The sequence below is a fragment of the Mus caroli genome, unplaced genomic scaffold, assembly GCF_978045245.1.
Source record: "Mus caroli unplaced genomic scaffold, Mus_caroli_1 scaffold_10, whole genome shotgun sequence".
In the NCBI taxonomy this organism is placed as follows: domain Eukaryota; kingdom Metazoa; phylum Chordata; class Mammalia; order Rodentia; family Muridae; genus Mus; species Mus caroli.
In genome coordinates, this window is record NW_028227265.1 from 4,455,837 (window position 1) to 4,472,462 (window position 16,626).

Consider the following 16,626-nt stretch of genomic DNA (forward strand, 5'->3'; position numbering starts at 1 on the left):
AGACCAGGCTGGCCTCAAACTCAGAAATCCGACTGCCTCTGCCTCCCGAGTGCTGGGATTAAAGGCGTGCGCCACCACGCCCGGCAGAGCTGTGGTTCTTATTCTTGCACCGCACGCACATTGTCTGAGCTATTACCTCAGCCTCTTCTGGTCACCTCTTAGTAGTCAGAAGGCATGTGGCGGTGTCCCTGTGTCCAAAGCTAGTAGTCCCTGTGAGTACGTGGACATACGTAAGTAAGACACGGCAGTGCTGAAAGACTGAATTTGTTGAGGGGGTCCAGCTTTCCTCGATGATTAAATCTCAGCCCTTAGAGATAAAGGGAAATTTTTTTTAATTAGCATGTAGCTTGGACAGAGAAGAGCTACTTAAAGGTGGTACAGGCCTTTAATCCCAGCACTCAGGAGGCCAAGGCAGGCAGATCGCCATGAGCTCAAAGCCAGTCAAGTGTACACAGTGGATTCCAGATCATCAAGGGCTACACAGTGAGACCTTGTCTCAAAAAAGTAAAAATTTAAAGTATCATAGCTCAAGGAAGGACAGAAGTGAAGCTCTGGGCCACACTGCCAAGGGGTATATGTTATTCCTGATGCTCAGTTTGGGATGCTTGCTCGGAGCTGTCCTGGAGTCCAGGTCAGAAACCCATGGATTTATCTCTTGTTTCCAAGGCTGGGTGTCACCATATAGAACAGTCTTGAGCTTGCTCCTGCGTCAGCCTCCCTAGTGCTGAGATTACAAGTGTGAGCCACTGCACCTGGCTTAACCCGATCTGGACTCTTACATATCCCCAGTCTGCTTGCCTTCTGCAAAAATGAGTCTGTGATTAGAGCTGGCTCAGTTGGTAGAGCTTCCCACTTAAGCACGAACACCTTACTGTGAGCCACGGGACCTACATAGAGAACAAGGTGTATGTACTAAGGATTCCAGAAGCGTGGAGACAGGCAGGTAGTCTTGGGGCTTGCTGGTCAGCCAGTCTAGCTGGATTTGCAAGTGCTAGGCCCATAAAAGAACCTGTCTTGGGCGGTGGTGGTGTGTGCGTGCCTTTAATTCCAACTCTTGGGAGGCAGAAGCAGACGGATCTCTGTGAGCTCAAGGCCAGCCTGGTCTACAGAGTGAGTTCCAGGACACCCAGGGCTACACAGAGAAACCCTGTCTTGGAAAAAAAAATTTTTTTAAAAAGAACCTGTCTCGAAAAGGAAAAGTGGACAGCATCAGAAGAGCACTTGAGGTGACCTGCAACCTCCACATATATTCATGTGCACACACACGCACACACACCACACTCACACACACCACACTCACATATATACAACACACACTCATACATACCACACACATCACACTCACACATACACCACACACATCACACTCACACATACACCACACACACACCACACACTCACACACACCACACTCACACACATATATACAACACACACTCATACATACCACACACATCACACTCACACATACACCACACACACACACATATATACAACACACACACCACACACTCATACACACCACACACAGTCATACACACCACACACTCACACACACACCACACACTCACACACACGCATGCACACACACATTTTTAAATGGAGCTATAATTTCACTGTAGAAGTTGTGCTTTGTAATTTGAAACTACACCTTTACTTTGAGACTTAGGCGCTGACCAGTACTCAGCCAGGGTCAGCCCGTGGGAATTCGGAAGTGACCCCTCACTAGTGACCACAGAGCACACCCGTCTTCCAGTTGTTGGCAGTGTCAAAAGAATTTATTTCAAATCTGTTTAAGAATGTGGTAAAACTCAAGTTTTCCAAAAAGTAATACAGGAAGTTTAACCAACTCCCAAGGACCAGAAAACAGTGTTTGCAATTCAAAAAATACAAACGCTTGTGGATAGCAAGGATACAAAATTAGAAAACAATTACTTTCCTTACCACTGCCCACCCCTCCGTGTTTTCAGTGAGACATAAACAGCCACAGGACCAAGAGCTGCCACCAAATACCAACCACTGGGGACAGAATCAGTAGGGAGAGTGGGGTAAGAGAAGGCAAGGAAAGGCGGGAAAACGGGGCCAAACAACGGTACACAGCTTTCTGTTTCTGTTAAATTCCTTCGCCAACATTATACAAACACCGTTCATGCTCAGTGCGCCGCGCAGTGCAAAGGCGGCGGTTCTATATCATGCATTCACGTTTTCGGTTGTGTCTACACCCCACTCTCCACTGGTGCTGAGACGGCGGGGTGCTTAGGAAGTCCAGTCTCCTGGGGCTTGGAACGGCCACCGCAGGCCACTCCCGAATCTCCAGCAGCTGTCTCGGAGCCTGTGTAGCCTCTGCACACAGCTGTGCCCAATGGTTCCCAGGGCCCCCGTTCTAGCCCTCCCACTCTGCGAACTTTCCCATAGCCGAGTTGACAACGGGGTTCTCAGTGAGCATCACCACTAGAGGGAGACATTTCGCCTAGAGTCGGGTCCCAGCTCCTCCCACCGAGTTCAGCCCCGCTCGTTCGTGGAAAAGGTCAGGCTCCCACCCTTCTTAGTTTATGCCAGGAAATCCTGGCAGCGGTCAGTTGTCTAAAATTCACTTGGAACCAGCCATCCCCTCGAGGTCCTAGTTCAGCTGTATAACACTCTCAGGTGACTTCCAAAGTCATCCCGACACTGTTGGAAAACAAAAGCCAAATGCCATGGGGTTGGGGGAGTCCTAGAAACCAGAACTGAAGGAACGGGAAGCAAAAGTCTGGCTAATATATGTTCTTGGCTTCGGGGATAGCACATGCAGATGTCTTTAGCACTCAGGGTTTGGCCTGGTCAAGGCCCTGGAACATTTCACTAACCCAGGCTCTCCACTAAAGGAATGTGCTTGCCGTGGTCATGTGAGCTGTCTGAAATGCCAGGCAGCCGTGTGACAAGTGCTGCCCTGGTCACGGGACGCTAACGTGAAGATATTGTGGTTAGAGGACATAACAACAACCACCCAGGTTACATCCACTAAATGAGCCCTTTAGCCCAAACCTTATTGTTGAGACTGTCCCGTGATCCACACAGTAGAGAGGAGGTAGGTTGGTAGGACCAGTCCTGTTGCAGGGAGGGAGGGATACCGAAGCCCAGAACAGTTAGGAGATTCATCCCACACATGCCATGAGCCAACACCAAAGCCAGCTTAAGAGGTAAGCGGTGAGGGATACTCTGCGCTCTGGCCTTTGGTGGTGCCTCAAGCCTCCTGTTTACCTCAGCTTGCCCTTTCCTTCACCCACCTCTTCCCCTCAGCTGTCAGGACCCCCTTCAGCCAGGAGCTCATACTAGACTGTCAGTGACAACTGGCTTTTCCTGGGTTTACCAGAGTTCCCAGGACTAGTGTGGGTTTTGAAAGTCTTTTAACAATATAGGTAAGAATTCTTTAACCCCTTGAGGGCCCTAGATCCATTAAGATGTCCCTGCTCCTACCAGTAAACTGTGGCCAAGAAAAGGGAAGTTTTCCTTTGCAAGAATGGAGATGGGAGTTGGGGGGAAATGTGAGCCCTTTGTTCCTCACTGAAGACCTGTGAAGAATTCTTAGGTTGGGTTAACACTAGGCCAATGGCTTTGGGACAGACCTATGTGACACAGGAAGGGGTACCCACCAACGCTATGAATGTCAACATCCAACGAATCAGCATGATCCAGATCCGGGTCAGCCCCAAGGGGGCATCTGGATGCCCTTAGGTATTGGGGGTTGTCACACTAACTGGGGGTGCTCTTGGCATCTGGAGAGTAGAGACAAAAGGTGCTTAATGCTCTCCGGCACCCAGGTCCCATCCCCAAAACCAGGAGAGAAACAAAGCCCTGGGTTCACCCCCACAGTCCTGTGATGGTGTTCTTCTTTGAGACCCCCAAATGGTTTCATCCACCCCCTTCACCTCTGCAACAGGCCACAGGATGAAAAGCAAACCCGGGCCAGCAGCACTGAATCATGTCTCAGACTCAAGGAGCAAGCCTTTCACTCGCAGAATGAAGGCTGGCATGATGCTCCTGGGGAAGGTACGTGCACATGGTCACTGACCTGAGAGGGGTTAGGGTACCTTTCACAGAAGACAGGGCTCAGTAAAGTGGGCACCCTACCCCTTCTCTCACAGAGCTTGTCCATGTTTCAGGGCCCACCCTGCTATCAGCATATTGCTCCCTGGCTCTGGATTCTTTCGGGCCACAGGGCAGCTAAGGACATTTTGGAACCACATAAAGATCTGAAGGTACAACCTGGACCACACACGGTGTGAGACTGCCAAGGTTGGTGCCTGTCTCCTAAAACTGGGGCTGCGTTCCCAGACCAGGACAGAGAAGGAAAAACCTGCTCTGTGGGCGTTGCTGTTCTGCTGAGAGGGAAGAGGTGCTGTGTGTAGGGTGGGTGCCAGTGGGTACTCATCAAGGACACTCATTCAAAAGGAATTGGCGTCCACTGACCCACCCGGAGAACAGGCTCAGGAGCTGAAGTTCCTTCTCGCGGACTTTTGACAGACTAACCCCAAGGTCCTTCCCAGTGGCTCACAAAGGAAGGCCTTACACTGGTATCATTCATATATAGCAGTGGAACTTCAGTGCCAGCTGCTAAGGACTCCATGGGATAGAACCCCATGATCCCAGGGCCTTGCCACTTTTCCAGTTGCCTCAAACCCGAATCATGAGACCCCGTCTTACCCTACTCTCCTCCATGCGTTCTTGTCCCTGAAAGGAGCCCTGTGCAGAAGGCAGGGGAGAGGTGGCTGTGCAGGGCTGCCTGGGCTGACCCTGGCACCAGCATATTGCTTCTGGGCTCCAGTGAGCAAAGGGAGACAACTAGCCCCGCCCACTTATACTCCCGTGGGAGGCAGCTAGCCCCGCCCAGTTATACTCCTGTGGGAGGCAGCTAGCCCCGCCCACTCATACTCCTGTGGGGGGCAGGGAGCTGGCTCTGCTGTGGTCAACCCCAGGGAACCTCCTTAAAGAGGTCACCTGAGTTGGATGTGGTGCTCACCTCTGTAATCCCAGTACTCAGGAGGCTGAGGCAGGAGGATTGCTGTGAGTTCAAGGCTAGCCTGAGCTGTATAGTGAATTCCAGGCCAGCCTGGGCTACAGTGTGAGACCATGTCTCAAACAAAACAAGAAGAAAAAAGAGGAGAAGGAGAAAGAAGAGGAAGAGGTAGAAGAGGAAGAGAGAAGGAGGAGGAGGAAGAAGAGGAAGAGGAGAAGGGGAAAGAGGAGGAAGAGGAAGAGGAGGGGGAGGGGGAAGAGGAGAAGGAAGACGGAGGAGAGAAGGAGGGGAGGAGGAGGAAGAAGAGGAAGAGGAGGAGTAAGAGGAGGTGAAAGAAGAACAAGAGGAGGGGGAGGGGGAGGAGGAGGAGGGGGAGGGGGAGGAAGAGGAGGAGGGGGAGGAAGAGGAGGAGGAGGAAAGTGGCCTCCTGAAGAGTTGGAGGCTCAGTGCAAGGCCAAGGCTTGGGTTCTCCAGCACCAAAAAAAAAGAAAGAAAGAAAGAAAGAAAGAAAGAAAGAAAGAAAGAAAGAAAGAAAGAAAGAAAGAAAGGAAGAAAAGAAAGGAAGAAGAAAAAGTCACCTGGGATTGTGGTCACTTTCTCATCTCCCCAAAGCCACCCACAGGTGCAGATAGGCTCAAGTGACTCCTGCTTCCCAGGAAGGTGATTGGCCCAGGCTTTGAGACTGTAAAGATTCTCTGTGGCCAGCCTTTCTGCCCCGTTCTTACTCCAGGGTTTCTGGTTTCTCTGCCACAAGACACCCAAATCCCTGGATCACCCCTGACCACAGCTTCCTGGGCCAGGAAGGCAGAGGTTCCTCCATGTTCTTCCCTTTGAAGTATCTGTGCCTCCCTTTCAGAGCTGTGGCTGTGGCCAAGGCTGTAGGAAAGGGACAACGGAAGCTGCAGAGCAACTGAGGATGCGCAGCGGCCGGGGTCCTGCGGCTGCCCCGAGGGCTTGAGATGGAGCCGTGAGCCACTTAGCAGGAAGAGGGTCCAGAGAGGCCAAGGCTATGCCTATGCAATGAAGATGGCCCCGGGGCCCAGTGCGGAGGCTGGACAGTGTTGAAGGGCTCCTGGTGATGGTGGAGTGTTTGAGGAAAGAAGGACCAAGAGAAAGAATTCTGAGGTAGGACTGGCGGGTCTGTGCAGCCCAGTAGTGGGTACTTGGGAACCGGCGCAGGGCCTGAGCACAGAATCGGCGAGGAAGCACAGTTGGGGTCGGCGTGCAGGTACGTCTGATAAAAACAGCCCCGCTGACAGGCAAGTCATTTCTCTGTGTAGAATGTGACGCCCGATGAGATGATGAGATGAGTTCTTTGCAAGGGATTGAGCAAGGTTGCTACCAGGCAGAGCTGGTGACTGCAGGAGAGAGACAGGAAGTGAGCACACAGGGCCGGAAGGCAGGATGACTCCATGTGGAACTCCCCAGCAAGGGTAGTGCTCCTCGGAAGAAGGAAGACTCGGCCGCATCCCAGGGAACCCGGGCTCATGTGAAAAGAGAAGTTGTAGGGTGTCGCCATCTAGTTTCAGCCTTTCTCTGGGGTCGTATCTGTCTCATCGTGACAGAGCCACCCCTGTCGCCACCAGGGTCGCTTCTAGAGTTCATGATGCTTCAAAGAGGGCACTGGGTGAAGCCGTAAGAGCTTACTGCGATGCACGGTCTGTCTTCCCAGGGTCTGCTGCCTCTGTGCTCAAGGCCCAGCCCAGGAAGGCGGTGCAGATAAATGTCCATCAATTTCTGTGGAAGCAGGTTCTAGAAAAAGCCACCACTGTGCAAAGACGTGTCACTGTCTTGGATTCCAGTGTTTCTACTCATAACTAAGAACTGAATGAATAAAATAAAATAGATTGTTACACACACACACGTGTGTGTGTGTGTGTGAGAGAGTGTGTGTGAGTGTGGTGTGTGTGTGTGTATGTGTGTGTGTGTGAGAGAGAGAGAGAGAGAGAGAGAGAGTCAACAGCACATGGGTAATGATACAGACCCTAAGGAAGCCTTTCTGAAGGGTCCTAGCAGTTCGTGAATGACTAATGACCCTTTCAAATTAGTTTGCAGTGTATTGAAAACTGCATATCCCAGAGGCTCATGGTGAGTTTCTTCCCGTAGAGGTGACAAACTGTCAGCCTGGGACTCCAGAAGTAACAGAGTCCTAGCAATGGGTTACACGCAGGCATGGAGTAACATCACGGGGCTGATCCATCCTGGGATACCAGTCTCAGAGTCTGCCTTCTTCTCTCCCTCCAGGAAAACAAAAACAAAAACTTAAGAGGAAATCAAAGTTTTAAAACAGATGTTAGAAAACATAAAGCCGGAAACAAAAAGGTGTCCATCTTGAGGGCACCCTGGGGGGCCATAGCCCTGTGGCATTGAGGTGAAAGGCCACTCCTGATATAGGCGGCCACAGTATGGTCGTGGGGCTCGCATCTGATTCATTCTCAGCTCCCCCAGAAAAGCGTCTTCAGATGTCCGCTGGCTGCTGGCACCCAGGACCTTCTGTTATGCCCTGGTCCTCCGTGAAGCCCTCCATCACGGCCAGCTAGGCAGCGGGGGCCACCAGGCTAGTTGCCTGGCAGCTTCGGCCGTCCCAGGTTTGTTGGCACCTCCAGTCCTGTGTGCAGGGTGACCTGGAAGAGATGAAACCAGCAGGAGTTGGTTGGGTGGCAGAGTACTTGCACAGTACGTACAAGACCCTGGGTCCTAGCCCTAACACAGGAGGAAGGCAGGAGACAAAGGAGATAGAGGAGTGGAAAGAGGGGCAGGAGAGGCTGTCCGTAGCACGGAGCACCTGACGTAGCACTGTGACCACGTGCCTGAGAACTCATGCTATGGATTTTATCACTCATCTGTCTTCCCCATATGGCTAAGGCCCATGCCACTTTGTGCTTCCTGCCTCATAACTGGAGCTACAGTGACGAGCAGATGGGTTCACTGGCTTGAGTCGCAGAGCCCTGCGGCAAAGAGGCTCTGCTTCTCGCAGCTGAGTCTTTGAGCCTGCTGCTGTCTCTTCCAGCTCACACTGTGACCCTCAAATTGCCTCTTTAAGTAACCAACACCGGACTGTTGTGGAAACACTTGCAGGGCAATAGACACATGGCAGGTCCCTTGATAGCTCCAGGGACAGAGGGAGTCTGTTAGAAGCAAAGGATGCCCCCATCTAACCTGTGTTAGGAGCTCCTGTACCACCCGATCCCCTGGGGCACTGAGCCCCTGCTCTTTCCTGGAGCCCCACGGAACTTGTTTGCTCGGTCGTAAGTACAGTCCTTAGGCCCCACCCCCAGCCCCAACGATGCTCATAGAGGCTAGCAGAAGACTGCCTATCTGATGAGCGAGGTGGCCCATTCTCATCACAGTACTCATTGTTCAGGAAGCAGAGAAGTGGGCTGGACTGGGAGAGCCAGCTGTGTCTCTAAGGGTACCTGCACGTTTCGGTTGAGGCTGAGGGCAGGCATGAAGACCCCATCCACGTGGCTGAAGGCTGTGGGGCCCTGCTGTTGCCCATTGATGAAGAAGGTCAGAGTGTGTTTGTTTAGGTCCAGCAGCACACCCACAGTGGCCCCCTTGCACACACCGCCTTCAGTCCTGGGAAGATAAACCAGGAAAACCTGTCACCACACCTAGGTCACGATGTGACAGTAACACTCAGGACAGCTTCATTCAAACCTAGCCACCAAGTGTGTGTGTGTGTGTCAGCCACAAGAGAACACAGCGCTAAGGGACCAAAGCTACTCAGCCCCTTCCTATCCACAGCGTCTGAGACCTACACGCCTTTGAGTAGGGAGGAACTTTAAGTAATAGACCTGGAAGACTTTGCCTAGAACCCTCTGTGCCCTTCAGCAGACACGCCCTTCATTAACTAAGGGTTCCCTTGACATGACCTTGTTCAGCCCTGGGAGGAAACTGAGTCCTCGGTTAGGATTGAGCCAGGGGCAGAAGTGAGAAGTGAGAAGAGACCCTGACATGAATTCTTTACAAGGACCTGGTAGGAAGAGCAGGTGTCCTGGAGGTGCCTTAGGGACTGGTGGAGAAGCGTCCAACTGGGCAGCCAGTGCGATTCTAATTATGGCCACCAGATGGCAGTAGTAACAAGTCTGACCTGTCAGTTTTCCATGAACCCACCCCCTATGATCAAGGTCAGGTCTGGGAGCAGGGTCTGGCTTCTGAGAAAGCTTTTACCCCGCAAAAGCACCCAATGCATGCTTGAATTCATTACTGCCACCATCAGAATGTCTAGGTACTGGGATTGCTCAAGCACACAGGCATGGAACTGGTAGGCCAGGGTGGTCTTGGCCCCTTTGTGGGTTAGAGGTGGAGGGAGGTCACCTGGTAAACCGATATCACCTGGTCGGCCTCATCGCTTAGTCTGCAGTATCGGGCCAGACTGATTTACTTGGTTAACCTGCAGTGCCTGTTAAGTTCCACGGCCCAGCTTGAGAGTCTAGCTGCTGCCCTTCCCATAATCCTTTGGAGCAGAGGACATTACCAGTGAAAAGATAGTGATCAGCTAGGGGGGCCTGAGGGTCCTCAGGCAAGTTCCTGGCCAAACTAGACCTGGTTTTCCTGGGAGAGAAGCTGGGTTACTCATTGTGAAGAGAGTGGTCAGAGCTGCTTGGAAGAGCAGCGAGAACCCAGGAGCCCTGGTGGCAGCCCTACCCTGCCAGGAGCCCAGTGAGGTCAGCTCCTTGGGATTGGCTTCTTTATGCTTTTCCTGCGGCAGTGTCAGGGTCATTCCAGGCAAAGCAGTAGCCCTGGCAATGACTCCTCCTCCCTCTGCGGGAAACAAGTATCCCATTAGTGTTGCGCAGTGACTCAGGCTTAGCAAGATGGTTGCAGAAAAAAACTGGAGCAAGACCAGTAAGAAAACCGCAAATTAACGCTCTCAGTGGAAAGGCACCACTGTGAGGCCAGCTGGGGGACGGAGAGCCACTGAGCTAGAACTGCCTCCTCTACCCCACACCATCAAGTACTTTCAGTTGTGACACAGGCAAATGGTTCACACTTCACCCAGTCTTTCTCCAAACCCCTGGAACTACAGAACAAAGTGCATAAAAATGGCTCCTCCCGCTGACCGACCAGAGCGAGCAGAGGTCCTGAATTCAGTTCCCAGCAACCACATGATGGCTCACCCATCTGTACAGCTACAGTGTACTCATATGTATGAAAGAAAGAAAGAAAGAAAGAAAGAAAGAAAGAAAGAAAGAAAGAAAGAAAACTTTTTAGAAGACAGCTCCTCCCCCAACACCTGGGACAATCAGAGAACCTTGTCCCCGCCCCTGAATCTGCGGGCTGGGTGGGGGTTCAGGGAGCACGCACCTGTTGGTGTGGGAGTTACAGTGCATGAACCAGCTGCGGTTGTTGTCCACGTACATGGCCCAGGCCTTGTCATCCTTGCCTAGCATCATATCCTTGACCACGCTGGCCCTGGCCACCCCGAAGGCTGGGTCTGGGTGGTTGTCATAGCGGTCCACGTGCAGCTCCCAGTAGTGCACACCTTTGGAGAAGGCAGCCGTGCCTAGCACCACCCGGTCATCATAGCTGCTGCAAGTAGCCGTCTGGTTGTCGTTGGATAAGATGATGTCCCGATGGCCAGAGTTGGGGTCAAAGGTGAACCAGGCCACTGGAAAGGAAGAAGGCAGGTAGAGCAGGCACAAGAATCTCTGTTTCCTGCCCCTCTTATCCCCCCATCTTTCCCCCAACACAACACAAATTTTTTCTGTACAGCCAAGGTGACTGATGGACTTATTTGCTTCTAACAGAGTCGATTCATTGCCGCCAGTGGTCTATGTGGGATGCATACACACTCACACATTCACAGTCACACTCTGTGCTGATTGGCTTTTGTCAACTTGACAGAAATCTAGATTATCTGGGAAGAGGGAACCTAGATTCAGAAAATGCCTCTATAAGATTTGCCCAGGGGCTGGAGAGATGGCTCAGTGGTTAAGAGCACTGACTGCTCTACCAAAGGTCCTGAGTTCAAGTCCCAGCAACCACGTGGTGGCTCACAACCATCCTTAATGAGATCTGATGCTCTCTTCTAGGGTGTCTGAAGACAGCTACACTATACTTACATATAATAAATAAATAAGTCTATGGGAGTATTGTCCTGACTCAAAATTGACAGGGGAGGGCCCAGTCCACTGTGGGCGGTGCCACCCCTAGGCAGGTGGTTCGGAGCTATATTAGAAAGCAGGCTTAGCAAGCCAGCAAGCAGCAGCCCTCCATGGCCTCTGTTTCAGTTCCTGCCCTGACTTCTACAGTTGTAAGATGAAATAAATCCTCTCCTCCCCAGGTTGATTTTGGTCATAGACTTTGTCACAGCAATAGAATCCACCCCTCTCCCTTCCCTGCTCTGTGTCTCTGTGTTGCCCAAGTTTCCCTTCCACAGATCCAGCCTCACTAGGCAGCACAGACACGCAGGCCAATTGGCCCCACAGCCAGGTCTATTTCCTGGAGCTCTGACTCCTATCATCTCCTCAAATGACCCAGGCACTGTTAGAGGTGACAGAGGAAGTGTCTATCCATGGCCCACCCTGTAGGTAGGAGATTGAAACACAAAGAGGAGACAAGATGTGGCCAAGGTCAAACTCTTAAGCCCCATTAAAATGGGGACACTGGCTTCTTCCTGCTCCTGCCCTGCCCCCACCCCCAGGATATGGGCAGTGAGGCAGAATGCACGGCTGAGGGGTGCTCACCGTCAGAGGTCTGCAGGACCACAGTCTTGCTGTAGGGCCCAACACCAGAGGAGTTGAAGGCTTTGACTCTGGCATTGTAGGTGCTGTTAAAGTGCAGCCCGTCAATGGTGCACAGGGTTTCCTTGCCAACATACACCTCCTGAAAGAGCAAGGACATTCACTCGGCCACAGAGCTTCCAGAAGTTCCCCTTACACCAACTGGAGTACCAGATGAGAGAAGTTCCAACCTGTGCTGTTTACCTTCATTGGGGCCTCTCAAATTGCTAGCCCCTCTGTCTCAGGGCATCAGCAAGACATGGCTGCAGGGGTGAAACTATCCTAGGATGGTCCCCAAAAGCACTCTGCCTCCACCATCAGACTGCGCTCTGCCTCCACCATCAGACTGCTCTCTGCCTCCACTATCAGACTGCTAGAAGCCAAGGGGATGCCTGCAAAGCTTCCTGCCCCTGAGATCAGCATCTTCTTCTCTGTGACCCTGCCTCTGCTGGGTTCGGGTGCTCTAAGATGGTGAGCTTCCTTGCACCAGATCTTGATTTTCACTTTCTAGGGTTTTACTTCATTCCACATTCACTTCTGGACTCTGTCTGTCCTACTAAGCCTCAATATGTGCGGACTTGTTTTAACAAGATTGTTACTCTGCAGCCCAGGCTGGCCTCAGACCCTCAATTCTCCTGCCTTAGCCTCTCAGAGCTTGGATTCCAGGCAGGAGCCACCACACCTGTCTAGTGTCCCTTTTCATGCGTCTTCATGAACCAGAAGCTTGCCATGTTTTGAAAGAGACCACCTTCCATTGCAGAAACATGCTGCCATGGTAGGAACCTGCCTAAACCCTGATATCATAGCCAGAAAGGCAGATTAAAAAAAAGAAAGCCCGGGGTTGGAGAGATGGCTCAGCGGTTGAGAGCACTGGTTGTTCTTCCAGAGGTCCCAAGTTCAATTCCCTGCAACCACATGGCGGCTCATAACCATCTATAGTGATATCTGGTGCCCTCTTCTGGCCTGCAGGCATACATGCAGGCAGAACACTGTATACATAATTAATAAATCTTTACAAAAAAGAAAAAAGAAAAGAAAGCTCAGCCAAGAATTGTGTGGGAAGCTGGTGTGGTGCGGGCTAGCCTGTGCAAAAGAGTGCACGTGTAGGCAGTGCTTTCTCTGAGTTGTCAGCCCACACCTGTATGGATCCTTCTGGAATTCTCTGACATACACTTCTCCCTGAGGCTGTGGCCACAACCACCGCTATCTCCCCAGGAAATGCTCTCTCCCAAGGGCCCAGGCTGGCAGACTCTCTTTGTCTTTGTAGTCAAGGTGCTTGTCTTAGGGCAGCGGCCTCACAGGCCCGTCCTGCAGAGTTCTCAGACAGCACAGGCCTCCCTGGAAACTGCCCTTGATTGGCAGCAGCTAGCTTACCCGGAACTGCCCTCCATCCCCGTCATCCAGCTCCAGGATGTAGCCGTCGGCAGGGCTGTGGGTGAAGGGTGGAGTCCTCCAGGCCAGGGTGACGCTGTTGTTGCGGGTGCAGCACTTCTCCAGCTGCAGCAGGGGTACAGGTGGCACTGTGACGGGGATCATTCTGGTCAGCACACAGAACCCTCCTGCAGGCCCCGCGCCAGCGCCACCCCGACCCATGCAAACCCTTGGGACCTGTGGCCCGAGGAAGGAAGTCCTCTTTTCCGTCTGCCCACCAAGAGCTCCGGGGTTGGCTCCCGAGTCATGTGGCACACCAAGTGACCTCAGCACGGTCCGTACCGCGCATGTTACATGTTGTATGGTCACCTGTGTGGGCTCAGATGGCAGATGGCAGGAAACCAAGTGAGAGTCAGCCCGTGACTCACACTTGAGCTGGGAACGGAGGTGCTGTGGCTCGAGTTTAATGACCCTCAAAGGCGTGTGTGTGTGTGTGTGTGTGTGTGTGTGTGTGTGTATGGTATTTCTATAATGGTGTGGGTTCCTGCCCGCCTTAGACCATTTATGTTCCTGGATGAAAGACACACACTCAGCCTTTATATTTCAGCTGGGCAATTACCTAACTGCCAAGCTGTTAGAGTCTCTCTCCCACCGATAACTCAGGGTCACTATTTACTCATTCTCACATTCCATCTTGGCTGCTCTTGACCCAGTTGAGCAGCCCTGTGGGCTGTGTTCTCTTGGCCCCTTTACATGGCGGCTCTGCCTCTCCCTCCTGCACATTCTTACCCTTCCATGGCCGCTCTCTCTTCTCCTATCCTGCACACACTCCTAAGACATGTTGTCTCCTCTCTCCTCTTCCTCTCTGTCCCAAGCCTGGGAACCCTAAATCATGCCTCTGTCTCTCCTCTACAGCTACTGGCTGCTGGCGTCTTTATTTACCAATCAGAATTAGCTGGGGGCGGGTTCCCAGAAGCTAGGTGCAAACAGTTTTGGGAGGAAACAATTAGCACCAGAATACAATCAGCTACACCCCTGTGCTTGCTCCCCAGGATGGTACTACAGGGAGATGGTAAAGCCTTTAAGAGGTGGGGACAAATGGTCACCTTGGTGGTGTGCACATGAAGGAGATGGTGAGACCCTGGCTCTTTCCTCTTTCCTCTTCGGTGCAGGGTTGGGCTCTACCGTGACATGCTTGCCACAGGTTCAAAACAACAGGCCAATCACAGACAAACCCCTCCCCCCCAAATCTTTCATCTTGTATAAGTTGATCTTCTCAGGTGTGACAGAAATACCAGGTGTGTCAGTGATACAGGAGAGAAATAAAGTGCACAGGCAGTTGGAACCTTGATGGTTGGAGCCCTGCTTTGCAAGGGCAGGGGACTAGACCATAGCGCCAGGTATGACCTCAGAGGGCTGGGTAGCCAACCCATGGACCGAGGAACTGAATCGGGCATGCTCTGAGCTCTCTAAAGCCAAACAGGAGAACCTGAACAACTCCCGGCTCTGCTCAGGCTCAAGGGGTCTAGACGGACACACAGACCACTCCAGCCTGATTTAGAAGGGAAAAACGGCAAGACTTGTTCTATAAACCTGCGAGTCTCTTCTTCACTCAGAATTAACTTATTATTCTCTTCGGGGCTAGCTGATGCCCAGCAAGGTGAGTCTGTGTCAGTGATTCAGCCTATCTCTCCCTCTTTGGGCTGAAGGAGACTTTTGCCACCCGCTTATTCCTACCCTAAAATTCAGACCTACACCCACAAGTTTCTTGCCTTGGAGCCCCCAGTTCCCAGGACTACCTTCCCCAGCCACAGCTCCCCCCTTACCCCCACCCCACCCTCCCACCCCCACTCCATGCCAGGCACCTGCCCCTTGCAACTGTGTCTCATTTACTCCTGGGCAGGTGGAACTTCCAAGCCTTACCCAGGGGCAACTAGAATGGGAGCGAGCCTCAGGATGTGGCAACATGGCTCCCACACACAGCACTGCCTGCCTTCCCTTCTGAAACAGCCCTGGGCATCTTGGGGAAGATGGTGCCTAGGACAGGAGCCCAGTTCTGGCCATCCGTTGTAAGCTCTAGACTAGCCAAGTTGCTGGAACATCAATGACCTTGACTGTGGGTCACTGTCAGCTCCCAGAACCCAGTTCCCACCGTCCTCCACTTGTCCTCCCTGCTCTCCCCGACCTCCGTCCTCCACTTGTCCACCCTGCTCTCCCTGACCTCAGAACAGAAGTCTCTTCCTGTCCTGGGGCCCTGGCAGCCCTGCCCTCTGCCACCTGCAAAGCTCTTCCCTGTAGCTTCTCCTACCCTCTTCCCTTCATCCTTTGCTTCCTTCCTGCTCCCTTCTCCCCTCCTTCCTCCTCTTCCCTCCTCCCCTCCCCTCTCTTCTTTCCTCCTTCCCTCTCCTGTTCTTCCTTCTTCTTCCCTCCTCCCCTCCCCTCTCTTCTTTCCTCCTTCCCTCTCCTGTTCTTCCTTCTTCTTCCCTCCTCCCCTCCCCTCTCTTCTTTCCTCCTTCCCTCTCCTGTTCTTCCTTCTTCTTCCCTCCTCCCCTCCCTCCTCTTTCCTCCTCCCCTCCCTTCTTTCCTCCTTCCCTCTCCCTCTTCCTTCCTCTCCTCTTTCCTCCTCCCCTCCCTTCTTTCCTCCTTCCCTCTTCCTTCCTCTCCTCTCCTCCCCTCCCTCCTCTTCTTCTCTCCTCTCCTTCCTCCTCTTCCTCCCTCCTCCCTCCCCTCCTCCCCTACTTCCTCTCCCCCCTCTCCTTTTTTTCTCCCTCCTCTTTACTCCTCTCCTCCCCCTTTCTCTTTTTCTCCCTCCTCTTTCTCTTCTCTTACTCAGACTACAGGAGGATGCTGCTCCTGTTCATTCTGCTTCCTATCCTTGATCCTTGGTCTTTGAAAGGCAGCTCAAGTTCAGCTGCCGCTCACCCAGCCTGGTTAGGACCTAGGATCTTTATCCTTCCCTCTGCCGCCTTGCATGACCGGCCTCTGTCACCACCATCCAGCTGCCCTTAGCCTGTGTGCCCCTTGGGGAGGCAGCACCACTAAATGGGTCCGATCACGGCTCACCCCTACATTTCATCTGGACGAAATCCAGCTGGTGGATGGCTTGCAGCAGCGGCTCGCTGTCCAGAGTCAGGTCAAATTCCGCAGATACTTTGGGCTCCAGGGCACCTTTGACCCACTGCTCTTGCGAGGTCTGCACGCGCTTGATCAGGGCATCTGAAATCTTAAAGGGAGCATAGACAGAAGGGTTGGGTCTGCAGATGAAGAGCTGCCAGCCTTTTTGGGGAAGGGCTCAGCTTTGTCTATGGCTCAGTGAAGGGAAGAGGAGGCAAACTGAGCCTGGACCATTGAGCAACAGCCAGGTTTAAGTAAACCCTGACCATCTAGACAAGCTGGGTTGTTTCAGCCACAGTTCATCCACACAGGCATGGTGTGTGTGTGTGTGTGTGTGTGTGTGTGTGTGTGTGTGTCTGTCTGTCTGTCTGTCTCTCTCTCTCTCTCTCTGTGTGTGTGTTAGAGTTGGCAAGCTAT

General features: G+C 52.6%; 1 protein-coding gene and 1 long non-coding RNA gene across 2 annotated transcripts in view; one reads left to right on the plus strand and one right to left on the minus strand.

Annotated features, from left to right (window-relative positions):
* The first annotated feature begins 2,493 nt into the window (after positions 1-2,493).
* On the plus strand, positions 2,494-6,834 carry LOC115031738 (uncharacterized). Its single transcript, XR_003837394.2, has 4 exons — positions 2,494-3,179; positions 3,920-4,029; positions 4,143-4,275; positions 5,853-6,834. It is a non-coding gene; the product is annotated as an uncharacterized LOC115031738 (long non-coding RNA).
* Positions 6,835-6,912: 78 nt separating this feature from the next.
* Trim67 (tripartite motif containing 67) overlaps positions 6,913-16,626 on the minus strand; it is a 35,067-nt gene continuing 25,353 nt past the window's right edge. Inside the window, exons 5-10 of the mRNA XM_021170322.2 lie at positions 16,165-16,318; positions 13,099-13,244; positions 11,689-11,827; positions 10,307-10,610; positions 8,413-8,575; positions 6,913-7,620 (exon numbers count right to left, since the gene is read on the minus strand). Of these exons, the coding sequence (XP_021025981.1) occupies positions 7,555-7,620; positions 8,413-8,575; positions 10,307-10,610; positions 11,689-11,827; positions 13,099-13,244; positions 16,165-16,318 (972 nt within the window). The 3' untranslated portion in view covers positions 6,913-7,554. The remainder of the gene's footprint in view (positions 7,621-8,412; positions 8,576-10,306; positions 10,611-11,688; positions 11,828-13,098; positions 13,245-16,164; positions 16,319-16,626) is intronic.